This window comes from Macaca nemestrina, chromosome X, assembly GCF_043159975.1.
Source record: "Macaca nemestrina isolate mMacNem1 chromosome X, mMacNem.hap1, whole genome shotgun sequence".
NCBI classification, from domain to species: Eukaryota; Metazoa; Chordata; class Mammalia; order Primates; family Cercopithecidae; genus Macaca; species Macaca nemestrina.
Window position 1 is genome coordinate 128,810,358 of NC_092145.1, and position 17,950 is coordinate 128,828,307.

General features: G+C 36.0%; 1 protein-coding gene across 13 annotated transcripts in view; it reads left to right on the forward strand.

Moving 5' to 3' along the window:
* The window catches only part of LOC105490348 (dystrophin), a 2,266,916-nt gene that overhangs the window by 1,671,774 nt on the left and 577,192 nt on the right, over window positions 1-17,950 (forward strand). For all 13 annotated transcript variants that reach the window (XM_071089080.1, XM_071089088.1, XM_071089087.1 and 10 more), the window contains one exon: window positions 15,907-16,118. In XM_071089080.1, coding sequence (XP_070945181.1) covers window positions 15,907-16,118 — 212 coding nt within the window. The remainder of the gene's footprint in view (window positions 1-15,906; window positions 16,119-17,950) is intronic.

Genomic DNA, 17,950 nt, shown 5'->3' on the forward strand with positions numbered 1-17,950 from the left:
TGGCCTAAGATGATAAACTGAAATATTTTTGCATAGCTATACATCAAGCTTTTCTCCTAACTTCAGACTTTCATCTTAACCAATAGTTTCCAACACCCCCAAAAGAGAAGCCATTTTTTTTTAAAAAAAAAAAAGAGGTTCATTTTAAGATTATCAAATAATATCGCATTTTGAGGTTCACCTATTTAATTAATAAAACAACTTACATGTTTCATTATGACTGGATGTTGACATTTTTTCATAATCTATTATCCTCCAACCAGTGGCAAAAACCCAATCCTCCTTTCACCCAACTCATCTTTCAGTATGGGAAGCAATACATACTTTCCTATGTTTTATTACCAAAACAGGAGAATGAGCTTTCTTTAGAAGGTTAACTCATTTTCTCTATTAGAATATTCAGCATACTTTTAAGGAGGTAATCTGGTCTTTGACAGTCTGTTGATTAGAAAATTAAGAGACCTGCCTGAATTCCATTTCCAACTCCTCTTCATACACATTGTGACTTTGAGCAAAACGTTTTGCCATTTCCACTCCTGTAAGTTCTGTTTAGTATCTTTAAACTTCCATATCCCACAGATGGTATTTTTTTCTTCATTGGAAAGTAGTGTTAGTGATTCAGAAAACTGTTTAAATAATATGCTGCTTTGTGTTTTCTGTGAGAGAACTTTTTTTTTTTTTTGAGACAGAATCTCACTCTGTTGCCCAGGCTGGAGTGCAGTGGCGTGATCTTGGCTCACTGCAACCTCTGCTGCCCGGGTTCAAGCAGTTCTCCTGCCTCAGCCTCCTGAGTGGCTGGGATTACAGGTGCCTGCCACTGCACCTGGCTAATTTTTGTATTTTTAGTAGAGACAAGGTTTTACCATCTTGGCCAGGCTGATCTTGAACTCCTGACCTCATGATCCATTCACCTCAACCTCCCAAAGTGCTGGGATTACAGGTGTGAGCCACCACGCCCAGCTGAGAGAACATTTTATCTAACATCCTATTTTAAAAATTTTCAAATACACAGAAAGCTAAAAGAATTGTACAGTGAGTGCTCATGAACCCACTCTCTAGATTTTGTTGTATCACTTCATTCCTTTCTCTACCCGCCAACCCCTATTGTTTTCTGATGCCCTTCAAACTAAGTTGGTGACATCGGTTCCCTTTACACCTAAGTTCCTCAACGTGCATGTCATTAACCAGAGCTCAATATTTGTTCACATTTCTTTTGTTTGTTTGTTTGTGGCAAAATTTGTATAGACTAGAATGTGTAAATCTCATGTGTATTTTGAAATGAGTTTCGATGAATGGGTATGCCTGTGTGACACATGCCTCTCTTAAGATACAAAAAAAATAGCCTTGGCCCAGACAGAAGGGAACATTTTTTAGGTTGGCTTGAGTTTCCTTTGACATGTAGCACGACTGAATATATGACCATAAGATTGCCAAGTTGAAATATACCAAAGGTCCATCCAGGGGAACAATGTGGCTATTGATATGTTATTTGTTCATCTAGGCAATGGGCTGGGTGAGTTCTTCACAAAAGCCTTATAAGGTGAGCTTTCAACTCTGACAGAGGCATCAAGAAACGTATTTCACAAACTGTTAGAGCTTGCGGCATCCCCAGGGATCATCCAATCTATCCTCCTTTGCTTTATGACTCAGGATTTAAGAAGCCCCAGAAAAGTCCAACAGTGTTACAAAAGTACATGATTGCCTATTTATGCCCCCATAATTGAGAGCTGTCTAGGGGTCAGGTATTTTTCTCAGTGCCTTGTGTATGTTATTTCCTTTCATCTTTCTAGATTATTAATCTTCTTGTTATTATTATCCCCATATAATAGAGGAGTAACCCGTGCAAAAATAGCATTAAACTATTGATCTTTTCCATGTTCCTAACTAACCTTAAATGTTAGGCTAATACTATAAAATTTTAAAATTTAGTCATTTGTTCTGGGTCTGTCTTCCATGAACTTAACCAAAATACTTGGCTGTTTCTGCATTCTAGCTTTTCGGGATTTAGAGAAAAAACAACTTGGTCATCATAGTGGTGAGGATTTATTCGTGTGCCAATAACTCCCCTCTCTTTTTAGCTTTTTGATCTGTTACATCTCAGATACTTTATTCTCTATTTGTAAAACAACCACAATCCTCCTCCTCTTCTATATCTAAGTGAAGCAAATGCCCATTCATACTAGCTACATGGTTAGCATATATGTTTTTTCCTCTTCGTGGGTTTGAGTTGAAACTTCTTTTGCAAAGCTTAACTATAGATAAGTCTTCCACAGAACCCTGTTTAAATGCCTTGTGGAAATAGAAGAGACGTATCTTAATATTCCTTATAATTTTTGTTATTATTTGGACTTCCTTCATTTCCTTGTATGCCTTTGTATGTCAAACACTGAGTTATGCTTACATTACTCTAGGTATAGTTGTATCCTAACTTTGTACAAGGTTACAATAATGGTGGTTTCCTTGTTTTCAGCTTCATTCTTGATTATACTTAACAGTTTTTGATGGTTTTAGCCTCAGAGAACAGTCTATTGCTATTTCTACCTTTTTCCTGATCCCAACAAATAGTTTAGAAATCTTTGTCTTAACTGCAATTGGGATCATTTTTCCTTTAGAGTTGCCCACAGTTAAACATATCTGTGACTCTTCACTCACTCAAATGACCTCAAAAGATTTACCTGCAATTTAAGCCTTTCAGCTTGGCATTTTCTACCCGGAACTCTGGCGTACTCTGTGGGGTCAATGAGCTCCATAGTGTGCACTCCCTAGCAGATCATGAATGTTTGTTGATAACTGTAATTCATTGTTCAGTCTTGTCTATACAGAGAAGCAATAGCACCTTGCTTTAGTAGGATCCTTTATGCTTTTATTCATTATTGAATTTTATCTTCACAGTAATTCTGTGGTTCTGCAGTTGTCATTATTTCAGTTTGAGAGTTGGGGAAACTGAGATCATGGCAAATCAACTTTTCCCATTTAAATCAGCTATTTCATCACAAATCCAGGATTATAACACAAGACTAACTGCTAGTCAAAGTCGCTTTCTAAAAGTCAGTTACACAAACTTCTAATCCTCGTGCTGTGCAGTCAGTACAGAAATTGCAACAGAACCGTTCTTTGTTCTGCAGCAGTGTATGTTCAAAAGGTAGTCATTTCCTGTGTATAAATAACATTCCTCCCTAAGAGAGATGTTGTAGGAATTTATATCAGTCAAGAATGTATCGCGATAATTAAACATAGCTAGTTTAAAAAACTTGAAGTGAGAGATTGGTTACTATTCAATCAACTGAACTGTTTCTTTCTCTGCAATGTTGTGGTTCTTGACATGATTGCTGAGTTTCCAATTTGACACTTCTGGAGGTTCGTAAATCAGGACACATGCTGGGTCTCAGTCTGTCATCCTGAGTCTTAGCATTTGTTATTTATTTCCCTTTATTACCCAACATCTATTTACTGCACAAATCAGCTGAGAAGCTTTCCACGATGGACCTCTGCGAGAAAAAAAAAAAATAATGTGTACATTTGGGTAGCTCTTCAATTACAAACATGCACAGATTATCTGGGTTTATGTGCATATATTTTATTATTTCACTTTTGTATGTCAGATGAGTTTGGTGTAAATGTAAATCGAACAATATGGGCTCTAGTGGTCAAATACACTGCCATAATATATTTTTGATCTATCAATCTCCTGGGTGAAGTGTCGCAAGTGTGACAAAATTCTGTAGTATAAATTGATGCTCAATTATGGACAATTACCGGGTCTATATGATGTCAGACTACCACACTAATCCACTTTTAAGATAACAGCTTCACTTTGATGATCTTCAGATTTTACATTTGCTTTCATTCCTTGACAAAATGAAACACATTTAAAACTTCTAAAACTGTCTTTTGTATATATTTCTGCAGGGTCTACTCTTGGAACTACTATAACAATCAATTGTACTGCTTTGTTTCTTTTATTAAATAGCAGAATAGCTGCTTGATTCGTCTGTATGCGCTGATGTATGTCTGTGAATCTAGTCCAGTTCACCATCCAATAAGAATTTCTGAAATGTTCTTTGTCACATCAATGTACAGTCAAAATCGTATTGTGTTTGTAGCAGAATGATTGCATCTTTTATTATTCACAGCAGCCAAAATGACACATATTTCACCGGTGACACCTTTTTTAAAAAAGATGAATTGTCCAAAGTTATATGTAGAATATATTTCACAAGTCACATTCCCTATTTAATAAATGGTGCTGGGAGAACTGGCTAGCCATATGCAGAACAGTGAATTTCTATAAATTGAATGCAACTGTGTAAATAGCATCCAAATCAAGAAACATAATATAATATAACCAGAAGCTCAGGATCCCCCTTCATGTCTCTTCCAGTAATGAACATTTCACAAGGGTGACTACTATCCTTACTTCAAAAGTTTTCTATTACTTTTTCCTGTTTTTATGTATTATATAGAGGAATCGAACAGTCAAATCTACTTGTCTGTGGCTGTATTTTTCCCCTCAACAATGTTTGTGAGATTCATCCATATTATTATATGTAGTTCTAGATTATTCATTTTTCTTACTGAATAATATTCTGTTGATACCACAATGTATTTACACATGTTGATATAGATGAGACTTTGGGTAGTTTCCAACATGAGGAAATTGCTGTCAATAATTCTGCAATCCATAGCCATGCTACCAACAGTCTAGTACATGGTTTTTGGTGAATGTATTAATAACTATGCATTTCTGTTGGACGTACACCTGGGAGTGGAATTACAACTCAAATAATATTCATTTTAAAAAGTTTATTTCATTTTAATTGACAAATAACTATATTATGGGGTACAATGTGATGTTTCAATCCATATATATACATTGTGGAATAATCAAATCAGGCTAATTAGCATATCTATCACCTCAAATACTTATCATTTTTGTGGTGAGAATATTTAAAATCCTCCTTTTTAGCTATTTTGAAATATACAATACGACAATATTAGCTATAGTTCCTGTGCTGTGCAAAAGAACACCAGAACTTATTCCTCCTGTCTAACTGGAACTTTGTACCCATTGACAAACGTCTCTCATTTTTCCATCCACCCACCACTGCAGCTTTTGATCACCTCCATAATACTCTCTATTTCTATGAGTTCAACTTTTTTAGATTCCACATACAAATGAGATTATATGATATGTGTCTCTCTGTGCCAAGTTTATTTCACTTAACCTAATGTCCTCCAGGCTCATCCTTATTATTCCATGACAGAATTTCCTGGGTTTTTAAAACAATTTTTTTATTTTTAATTTTTTGAGGTACATAGTAGGTGTATATATTTATGGGGTACATGAGGTGTTTTGATATAGGCATGTAATGTGAAACAAGCACATCATGAAGAATGAGGTATCCATCCCCTCAAACATTTATCCTTTGTGCTGTAAACGATGTAATTGTACTTTTAGTTATTTTTTAAATGTACAATTAAATTACTATTGACTATAGTCCCCCTGCTGCACTATCAAATACTAGGTCTTATTCATTCTTTCTAACTATTTTTTGTACTCACTAAAAATCCTCATCTATCCCCTACCCCCACACTACCCTTTGTAGCCTCTGGTAACCATCCTTTTGTTCTCTGTCTCCATGAGTTTAATAGTTTTAATTTTTAGATCCCACAAATAAGTGAGAACATGCAATGATTTTCGTTCTGTGACTGGCTTATTTCATTTAATGTAATGACCTCCAGTTCCATCCAAGATGTTGCAAATGACAGGATATAATTCTTTTTTATTGCTAAATAGTACTGCATTGTTTATATGAGCCACGTTTTCTTTATCTATTTGCATGTTGATGGACAGTTAGCTTGCTTCCAAGTCTTGCCTGTTGTGAACAGTGCTACAACAATATGAGAGTGCAGATAGCTCTTCAATATACTCCCTTCTTTTCTTTTGAGTATGTGCCCAGAAGTGGGATTTCTGGAACATATGGTCATTCTACTTTTATTATTTTGAGGAACATTCAAACTGTCTTTATGGAGGCCGTTACTAATTTACAATACTACCAAGAGTGGATAAGGTTTCCTTATTCTCCATAGCCCCATCAACATTTGTTATCTTTCATCTTTTTGATAATAGTCAATCCAAAAGGCATGAGGTGATATCTCATTGTGATTTTAATTTGCATTTTTTGATGATTAGAGATGTTGAGTATTATATATATCTATATATATGCTGTTTGTCTTCTTTTGAGAAATGTCTATTCATATTTTTGCCCATTTTTTATTAGAGTTATTTGTTTTCTTGTTATTGAGTAGCTTGAGTTCCTTGTATATTTTGGATATTAGCACCTTATCTAATGTATGATTTGCAAATATCTTCTCCCAATCTGAGGGTTGTCTCTTTATTCTATTAATTGTTCCCTTTGCTGTGCAAAGCTTTTTAGTTTGATGTAATCTTATTTGTCAATTTTTGTTTTGATTGACTGTGTTTTGGGGGTCATATGCAAGAAACCACTGTCTAGACCAATGTCATGGAGGTTTTCTCTTATGTTTTTGTAGTTTTTAGTTTCAGGTCTTACATTTAAGACTTTAAACCATTTTGAGTTGATTCTTGTATTGGGGTGAAATAAGGGTCCAGTTTCATTCTTCTGTATGTGAACATTCAGTTTTCCCAATACCGTTTATTGAAGAGACTGTCCTTTCCCTATTGTGTGTTCTTGTTACCTTTGTCAAAAATCAATCTATCAAAAGTGTGTAGGTTTATTTTAGTCCTCTCTGCCTTATTCCATTGGTCTGTTTTTATGTACTTGCCATGCTGTTTTGATTATTATAGCTTTGTAATACATTTTGAAATCCAATAGTGAGATACTTTCAGTTTTATTCTTTTTAGTAAAGATAGCTTCGGCTATCCAGGGTCTTTTGTGGTTCCATGCAAATTTTAGGATTTTTTTTTTAAATCTATAAAGAATGATATACAGATTTTGTTAGGTATTGTGTTGAATCTTTAGATTGCTTTATGTAGTGTGGACATTTTAACAATATTCTTCCAATTTATGATCATAAAAATATTTCCATTTATTTGTGTCATCTTCAATTTCTTTCATCAGTGTTTTATAGTTTCAACATACAGATCTTTCCCACTAAGTGGGATTGTTCCCTTAATTTCTATTTTAGACAATTTGTTGTTATTGTACAAACAGTAACAATTGTTATTGCTACTGATTTTTGTAAGTTGATTTTGTATCCTGCAACTTGATTAAACTTGTGTATGAATTCTAACAGTTTTCAGTGGAGTCCTTAGGATTTTCTGTATAAGATTATATCATCAGCAAGAAGGGGCAATTTTACTTCATCCTTTTCAGTTTGGTTGCCTTTTATTTCTTTCTCCTGCCTAATTGCTCTGGCTAGGACTCCCAGTACTAAGTTAAACAAGGGTGGTGAAAGTGGGCATCTTTGTCTTGCTCCTGATCTTAGAAAAAAAGCCTTCTACTTTTTACTGTTGTGCATGATGTTAGCTGTGGGCTTGTGATTTATGGCTTTTATTCTTTTGAAGAACATTTCTTCTATACTTAATTTGCTAAGAGTTTTTCTCATGAAAGGATGTTGAATTTTGTCAAATGCTCTTTCTGCGTTTATTAAAATGATCATATGGTTTTTGTACTTCATTCTGTTATATGTTGAATCACATTTATTAATTTGCATATATTGAAACAACCTTCTATCCCAGGGATAAATCTCTCTTGGTCATGGTGAATAACCCTTCTAATAAAGTATTAAATATGGTTCACTAGTATTTCATTGAGAATTTTTGCATCTAAGTTCATTTGTGATATTGGCCTATAGTTTTCTTTCTTTGTAGTGTCTTTGTCTGGCTTTAGAATCAGGGTATTGCTGGCCTTGTAAATAAATTTGGAAGAATCCCTTCCTCTTTAGTTTTCCAAAAGAGTTTGAGGAAGATTTGTATTAGGTCTTCTTTAAATGTTTGTAGAATTCTCCTATGAAGCCATCTGGTCTCGCACTTTCCTTTGATGTGAGAACTTTTAAATACTGATGCACTCTCCTTAACTGTTTCCTTAACTGTTATTGGTCTTTTCAGATTTCCAATTTTCGTTATTCAGCTTTGGTAGATTATGTATTTCTAAGAATTCATCCATTTCTGTTAGGATGTCCAATTTGTTGGTATATAATTGTTCATTGTAGTCTCTTACCATCCTTTGTATTTCTGTGTTATCAGTCATAGTGTCTTCTCTTTGATTTCTGATTTGATTTATTTGAGCCTGCTCTCTTCATTCTTAGTCTAGCTAAGGATTTGTCAATTTTGTTTAGCTTTTCAAAAAACCAACTCTTAGTTTTAATGATTTTTTAATATTGTTTCTCTAGTCTCTATTTCATTTATTTCTGCTCTGATCTTTGTTATTTTCTTCTTTCTGCTAACTTTGGGCTTAATTCATTCTTCTTTTTCTAGTTCCCTGAGGTATAATGTTAGTTATTTCATTTGAGATATTTCTTCTTTTTTGATGTAGGAATTTATCGATATAAACTTCCCTCTCAGCACTGCTTTTGCTACACCCAGAAGTTTTTCTTTGTTGCGTTTTCATTTCTGTTTGTGTCAAGATTTTTAAAAAATTTCCTCTTTAATTTCTTCTTTTGACCCAATAGTTGTTTAGGAGCATGTTGTTTAGTTTCCACATATTTCTTAATTTTATATGATTTCTCATTTTATTGAGTTCTAATTTTATATTGTGATCAGAAAAGATACATGATATGATTTTGGTTCTCTTAAATTTGTTGAGACTTGTTTGTGGCCTAACATATGATCTATCCTGGAGAATGTTACATGTGTACTTGAGAAGAATCTGTATTTTCCTGCTGTTCAGGGCAGAATGTTCTGTATATGTCTTTTAGGTCCATTTTGTCTAAAGTGTCATTCAAGGCCAATGTTTTCTTATGAATTTTTCTGTCTATTGCTTAAAGTGGAATATTGAAATTGCCTACTATTATTATGTTATAGGCTATGTTTCCCTTCAGATCCCTTAATGTTTGCTTTATATATTTAGGTGCTTCGATTTGGGATGCATATATACTTATACTTGTTATGTCCTCTTGATGAAATAACCTTTATCAATACATAATGACCTTCTTTGTCTCTTTTAACAGATTTGACCTAAAGATTATTTTGCCTAAGATAAGTGTAACTACACCTGCTCTCTTTTTGTTCTCATGTACATGGAATATCTTTTTTCATCCCTTTACTTTCAGTCTATGCATGTCCTTTAAGGTGAAATGAGCCACTTGTAGGCAGCACATATTTGGGTCATGTTTTTTGTTGTTGTCATTAATCCACTCAACCACTCTATGCCTTTGGGGCAAGACAAAGTCCCTTTTACTTTTCTGTCTACTTTTCTCAAACAGAAGGGGTCTTTCACCATAGCCACGACAGCTGGGAATTTGCTGGGTGACCTATGAAGCCAGCACATCGCAGAGTTCGAGTCCCACAGTGTACTCCCTGGGTATTGCAACTGGTTATTCAAGGTTCAAGGCCTCTTTCGTTAGTTGCTGATGAATCCTGATAGAACTGGGTCCTTCCCTTCAAGGTAGCAGATTCCCTTTTGGCCCCGGGTATGTCTAGAAATGTTATCCAGTAACTGGGGCCTGGAATGGGGGCCTCATGACTCTGCCCATGCCCTATCCTACTGTGGCTGAGCTGATATCCAAGATGCAAGACAAAGTCTTCTTTACTCTTTGCTCTCTTCTCCTTAAGGAGAAATAAGGAGTCACTTTTGTTGCTGCAAGCTTCACTGCTGGGAGTAGGGGAGGTATGGTGCAACCACTCCCTTATCCATGCCAGCTGGTGTCTCCCTAGGTCATGTGGGAGACCCTAATCCACTGGCTTCAATATATAGAGGGACGTTTCTAAATTATTTATCTACAATTTGATTAAGAAGATAGACACAGGCAATATGATATGCCAACAGATTCTCTCTAACCTATAGTTATTTTAAGAAAGTTAGGGAAAGAGAGGTCATTGGTTAGTTTTGGCTTACAGAATTCTTTGACCCTCCCATATCTTTTAATTTATGGATTTTATATAAGGCACAGATATTCTGCAAGTAAAGATGACATTAAAGATGTTTTATACAAACAAGTGTGGTTGATACAAGGGCATTAAATAAGAAACAAAGGAAATTCAGAGGACATTTGTTTCCCTGGAATAGAGATCATGAGCAGGAGAGTGAGAGGAAAATAAGGAAGGAAATGTGAAAGTCTTGAGTCCATTTTCAAATTATGAAAACTTGAAATGCGACAAACAAATAGTGGTTACTTAAGAAGAAAGACTGAAGATGCTGGGCAAAGGTTAACTTTACAAATGGCATTTTTATATCATTATAAAGAGAAAGTGGGGATAATGGAAATAATCTACATATACAACTCATTTGACAGACATTTATTGAAGGTATTCCAAATGCCGAACACTAGTTTGTACATTAAGGATGTTTTTGATTTTTACTTTTTACTTTATTTTTATTTTCCTGCTTCTTCCACTTTGCCAGAAAAGGATTTTTTTTAATGGATAAAATACTAACTTAGGCTAGCTTCTTTCAGAAACAGACCTTTAAACAATGATTAATGGTGAAAGTGGTTTGTTTGTAATGTGATCCCGGGAAGTACCAGTAGGAGAGTGGGACAATGAGATAAGAAATGGAAGAAGCCAATAATTAAGCCAGTTATGGAGCAAGTTATTGCTTTGGGCCACGGGGTTTGATCCTGATGAAGGATCTCTGGGAGATAGTAAACAAACAAACAAACAAACAACAGGCCTCAAAGTTGTCAGCCACAAGCGGGTAAGGGCAAGGAACCAGGGTTAACTATTCCGACTCTTATCCATCATTGGCTAAATGCTGCCTGGTACATTAACTTTCCAGCACTTCTGGCCAATGCATCTAGCAAACTGAGGAAAATCTCTCAGGTTTGCAGTAGGGCAAATGCTTGTACTAGGACCCTGCTGGCATATACCTGAATGATGAGTGCCAACGGCAGATAGATGGGCCCCGACAGCATCTTTTACAGATTATGTCCTTGCCTTTGAGGCAAGGACACTGTCTAGAATCAGAGACAGAAATGTAAAATGTAAAAATGTAAATCATAGTAGTACACGGTACAAGTTTCAAAATCTTAACAAAGTGTTATTGGAGTACTATGGTGAGAGAAAATGACTGCATAAGAAAGCAGGGGAAGTCTTTATATGTGATGATGACATTTGAGTGCGTGTTCCATTATCAAAGATCTACTTAAAAGGGAAAAAGAATAGAATATATCTTAAATCATGGATGTAACCAGGCAAGGCCACCCTATATGTGAATGTCCTGGGATAATTTTGCCTCCAGATGTCTCTTTTTTTGAGTGTCAATTTCATTTATGTATTTATAATATAAAGAAATTGAATAGAAAGAGGTAAGCATATGGTGGCAAAAATCCCTTCCTACCCATAAGGCTCACAGAATAATGTTGTCTAAATGCCATAATGTTTTTGGTAAGTTTTGGTTCTATAGGCTTTGGAAATTTTTTATGTAGGACCTCCTCCAAGGTGATATAAGCATTAAGTGTATTTATCTAGATACCCTAGTTAAAGCTACTTTTTAAGCAGGATCAAAGTCCTCTTTTAAACTTTTATATTTGAAAGCTATCCCCATGTATAATTCCAGTGATTCTTGTACAATTCCTAGAAGACCTTTGTTTACATCAAAAGAGTTTGTCTCTCTCTATAAGTTAGAACTCGTACATTGTAGTAATGGAAAATCCATTTCAAAGTAGCTTAGACTTACTCAGAAGAAATGTATTGATCAGTGTCATTAAACAGTTGAAAGGTAGGCAAGGCTTGTGTCAGGAATTAAATAGTGTGACCAGATTCTAGTTTTCCTTCTCCGTTGCATGGTTCTGCTCCCCAGTGTTTGTTCTGTTTAATTCCTCTTAATTGTTCTAAGATGGATATCAGGATACTGAAGAACTACATGCTTTCTCATCCATCTTAAACAGGGAACAATGGGTTTTCTCTTTTAGAATCACAAACAACAACAACAACAACAATCCTAGAGTTGTTTCATTGGTTCTGATTGACCTTACTTGGAACCATAAGTCCATTTTTCAATTAACCACTAAAACCAGGGAGATGAGTTAAAACTAAGTACACACCATCCACAGAGCAAAGAGAGGTCTATTGTAGGGAGACTGCACAAATGGAAAAGTAACAGGGGAAACACAGGAGAAGGAGGTAGTTAGTTAATGTTCAATACACTCACCTTCTCAGGGACTTTTCTTCCATCTGGCATCATCTTTGTCTTTTGACCATTTTCCCCCATCAATACCTATATTAATACACAAGTTTTCCATATTTGGAAGAAAACTTCTCTCGACACCAAACTCCCCTCTGACTTCCTACTTATAATGATCTATGGTTGGATAGTCTACAATTTACTGTCTTTACTTTTTCATAGATATTTGTTAATCTCCTACAATAAGATTTCTACCACTGCACTGAAGTCATTTTGTGTATGGTCTTCAGGGAATTCCATATGACCAAAGCCAATGGATACTTTTGACATGGGCTTTGGGGGTCTAACTTCTTGAATCCAAGTATTGGCTCCAACAGTCACTATCTATATGACCTTAGACCAGTTATTTAACACTGTCTTTATTTCCTCATCTGTTAAATGAGGATAATTGCAACAATACAACATGAAATAAAAAACATAGTCCCCAGAATAATTAAAACTGAGTAAGTGGCACACATTATAGACTACTGTTTTTTTTAAATCAGGTTTATTCTGTTTGGGTATTTGCTATGCATTGCAAAACTAGTCGACATGTTATATTGCAACTTCAGTTAACGTGTCAACCTCTGTTTAACCATAAGTCTCTCTCTAATCTTTGAACGCCATTGTTTTGTGTCTCCCAAAATCTTTCTTTTCCATGTTCTATAATAGTATACTTTCTTGATATTCCTCTTCCTTCTCTAGTCTTTCATTCATCTTATTTGCTCTTTGTGTTTTATTTATTCTCTATATGTTGTATTTACCAAGAGTCCATTCCCAGCCCTGTGTTGGGCTCAGTCTATGTGCCATATAAATGAGAATGCACTGGCATTTGAGGCTTTGCTTTTTATTTCTCTGTCGACTAGTTTTGCAATACATAGCAAACATCCAAACAGAAATAAACCTGATTTAAAAAAAAAAAAAAAAACAGTAGTCTATAATGTGTGCCACTTACTCAGTTTTAATTATTCTGGGGACTTTGTTTTTGATTTCATGTCACAATTACTAGTTTCGTGGAGTCTATCTAATCCTGATGCTTATTTACAAACTATCTCAAGTATTTATTTATTTATTTTTGAGATGGAGTCTTGCTCTGTCACCCGGACTGGAGTGCAGCAGCATGATCTCAGCTCACTGCAACTTCCGCCTCCCAGGTTCAAGTGATTCTCCTGCCTCAGCCTCCTGAGTAGCTGGGATTATAGGCATGTGTTAAATTTTGTATTTTTAGTAGAGATGGGGTTTCATCATGTTGGTCAAGCTGGTCTCGAACTCTTGACCTTGTGATCCACCCGCTTTGGCCTCCCAAAGTGCTGGGATTACAGGCATGAGCCACTGCACCTGGCCATCTCAAGTATTTCTTTAACTTATAACTTCATATAACTTTGTGGAGGCAATAGGGTTAATTAAAAAGGACTTTACTTACATAACAAAATAAGAAGCATAGTTTTATAGTTCTGTGCCATATACATTTTGTTTGTCCAACTGTACCCATTCTTTGACCTTCTCTGCCTTGCTCTTTATTCTGGGAGGCTGACTTGTGTCATCATTGGACTCCCATGCCCTTTGGATTCCAGTTGGTTTAGGCACCCAAGAGCCCTAGAAGGAAATTGAAGACAGGAAGTAAAGTGAGGTCAAGATATTTATTCTCCTAATTCCCTCCCTTTGAGGTTGCCACAGGCTGACTATGTCCCTTGACAAAAGGTTATTGCTCTTCTCAAAGTGGTTTCTCATTACGATTCTCTGCTTCTGGCCACTTTTCCCTCCCCTCATCCCTTGGGCCTAGATGTAGTAACAGCTTTACTGCTGCAAGGTTCTTGTATTATCTGTGATGGTTTCTTATATCCTGATTATCTTGTGACTTGTTCCTTTGTAGATAAACCTCCAGATTACCTAGGCAAAATCACAGAAGAACATGTATGTCCAGCTAAAATATTCCAGAAGACAGTGTGGAAATATTGAAGGGGTTTTTTTTATGAGGGAGTGCAGTGATCAGATTTATATTAGTTTTAATCTTTCTATAGGATAGAATTTCATTCTAAAACAGAGATTTAGGTCTGGGAGGATGATATAGAGCCTCTTATGGATGTGAAGGCAAAAAATGATGGAGGTTTGCAGTGCCAATAGAAAGAGGAAAGAAGTTGTATATGAAAGAAATTTGTAACTAATTATATGAGATGTTGGGTGACACTTAGGAAAGAATCTCGAATGTCTGTCAGGTTTCATGCTTAAGGGATAAATGAGATGGAGGTTTTATTACTTGTTTTCTGTATTATTTTTATTTCATAAATCCAGCTTAGAGAAATTGTATAGCAAAAATAATGTAATCGTGTTTAATATTCGAAAAGAACATGTTTCAGAGTAGAATCTATACAGCACCTCCCTCTTACACTTCCAATGATACCAATGATGGCTTCAATATAAGCCAGTCTTACAAAATGTACCCAGCGTGAATTCTTAGGTATTGTTAAAAAAAAGTTGGCTGGGTGCTGTGGCTCACACCTGTAATCTCAGCACTTTGGGAGGCCGAGGTAGGTGGATCACCTGAGGTCAGGAGTTCAAAACCAGCCCGGCCAACATGGTGAAATCCTGTCTCTATTAAAAATACAAAAAAAAAAAAAAATAGCTGGGCATGATGGCATGCGCCTGTAGTTCCTGCTACTCAGGAGGCTGAGACAGGAGGATAGCTTGAACCCGGGAGGCAGAGGTTGCAGTGAGCCAAGATTGCACCATTGTACTCCAGCCTGGGTTACAAGAGCAAAACTCCATCTCAAAAAAAAAAAAAAAAAAGAAGAAGTTTCTAATACACTTATCTTCCCTTGGGTTCACTCAGCAGAAGACCCTTGGAAAAGTATTAAAATAAACAGGATTACATTATTTATTTTAAGAGCAAGTGATTTATTTGCAAAGTAAATAAATCAGTAGAAGAGGGGAAAAATGAGACAGGTAAGGCAAGGCAGCCAGTAAAGAGTGGTGCATTTTCAAGCCAGCTACTGTTGTGGGCCACTGGAGCTTTATCCCTTGGGAAACTCTGAAACCCTTGTAAAATACATGCCTCAGAGTTATTTCCCCTAGCATCAAGGGAGCTAGTGTATCAATATCCCAATTCCTACAATTAGTCATTATTTACAGGCTGCCTCTGGGGGCTGGAGGGGAGGCATCAATTGCCTGGTATGTCTAGCCTGCCACATGGATGGCAAAGCAAACTCTTGTGGCAACAGACAGCCTTCAGGCAATGAATTGCCAATGCTGGCACTGGGAAATCAGGCTGATGGGTGCTGAAGTGGCAAGGATAAGGGGATATGGATATTCTGCTGTAGTACTTTCCTAAAAGATGATTCATATTTGGTTCTAGGGATCAAGAATTGAGTTAAAATTTTATATTTGTGTTGATTTCTATGTCACCTTCAGGAAAATAATTTAACAGAAACTAGTATTTGCCATCAAAAATGTAAGGAATCATGTTTTTCATCATCCTAGCCATAACACAATGCATAATTTTTTAAATAAGCAACATAAATGTGAAATAATGTTTGGAAGGTACATTTAAAATGTCTTCTCCAGACTAGCATTTACTACTATATATTTATTTTTCCTTTTATTCCAGTTGAAAGAATTCAGAATCAGTGGGATGAAGTACAAGAACACCTTCAGAACCGGAGGCAACAGTTGAATGAAATGTTAAAGGATTCAACACAATGGCTGGAAGCTAAGGAGGAAGCTGAGCAGGTCTTAGGACAGGCCAGAGCCAAGCTTGAGTCATGGAAGGAGGGTCCCTATACAATAGATGCAATCCAAAAGAAAATCACAGAAACCAAGGTTAGTATCAAAGATACCTTTTTAAAATAAAATACTGGTTACACCTGATAAAAATTATACCATGGATTGTAATTTAATGATGTTTAATGTAAATTTATTAACAGAAACTCACATTAAAGCTGAAATGAACAGTAGACTTTTTATATTTATTGTCTTAGAGACAGAGTCTCACTGTCACCCAGGCTAAAGTGCAGTGGCATAATCATAGCTCACTGAGCATTGAACTCTGGGGCTCAAGCAATCCTCCTGCCTCAGCCTCCCTAGTAGCTGGGACGACAGGCGTGTACCACCATGCCTGGCTACTTTTTTAGAAATTTTTATTTTCTGTAGAGATGGGTTCTTGAACTCTTGGCCTCAAGCAATTCTCCTGCCTTGACCTCCAAAGCACTAGGATTACAGGCATGAGCTACCATGCTTAGCCAGTAAACTTTTGAGTCAAGGTAGAGAATAGAGGAAAATTGACAGCTAATGTCAATCTTAAAGTTAATATTGTTTAGTAATCTGGATATAGTGGACTGGTTTTCTATTGCACCATCTTTTAAGATCATTTCAAAATTGGTATACGTACTTATGTAGTTGCATGAAGTCAACCATTCGGGCTTAATTCCTTCCTAGAAAAAGTAACAGGTCTACTCTTTCATATCTTATTTGGAGGCCCTGGATCAAGAAATGGGGGTGGGTGGGTATAAGGATTGGGCAGAAATAAGGAGTACTCTCACTTTCTCCCCCCATTCTCTTACCTCCTGCTCAGCTCATTCTTCCCTTCTTTCTCTTTCCTCTGAAATCTCCTCAAATATCTGTCTGCTTAGTAGTCTATAATTCCTCAGGATAAAAAAAAAAAAGAAAAGGAAAAGGAAGAAAATTGCTTAATAACTATGTTTTATCAAGCAGCATGCATAGTGCTTTGCATGCATTTAATTCCTTCAAACTTAGTATTTACTGGTCAGTTTGAAAAACCCTTAAATGTTAAACAATGGTTAGGCTTTAGGGTATTTTGAGCAGGGAAGTAATATGTTAGGAGGTTGATCAGATTGGGCACTTGATCAAAACCCTCTGTAGATATTTTATCTGACAGAAAACGCCTTTTGCTAAACCAGTATCTGATTCTTAAATTGGTTATGTCATCTAAGAAGGAAACCATATTGTTTTCTTGGATGAAATGACCTCCATTTCCAAATTAGTCAGGTTAGACTATGCTAAACTATAGTAAGAAATGAACTCTGAAATCTCAATAGTGTAATACAATAAAGACTGCTTTCTTATTTATATCATAGTCCAGCAGAGGTTGACAAGCCATTCTTAGGAGCTGTCCCCCAACATGGTCACTTGGAAACCCAGACTTTTCCAATTTTGTGACACTGTCATTTTTAACACACTGCCAAAGGCCACTGCAGAAAAGGAAGAGAGAATGTGGTCAGTCAATCCATGGAGTTTTATGGCCAGGCCTGGAAATTATGTATACCACTTCTGCCACGTCCCATCACACAGAACTTGTTCTTGATTTAATTTCAGGAAGAGTTAATGGAATTAGTGAGCTTTTAGCCAATCTCTGTCATAGCTATTTTATCAAAGGGACCTGAGCTGCTACGAGGACAAGGTCTTAGTTTATATGATGAGAATGTTAGAAAGCCACATAGAATTTTACAGTCTTATCATTAGCTCTGTTGGAGTCAAAATCTAGGTGAATAAAAATTCTTTCAAGAGACACATGTTACCACTAATAGTTTTTTCAATGGATAAGCATAGATGAATTAGGAATTTCCAATGGTCATTTTCCTAATTCCTGGTCTGACTATGTAATATATAGAATCGTGGTTATTCTTGAAAGCTCT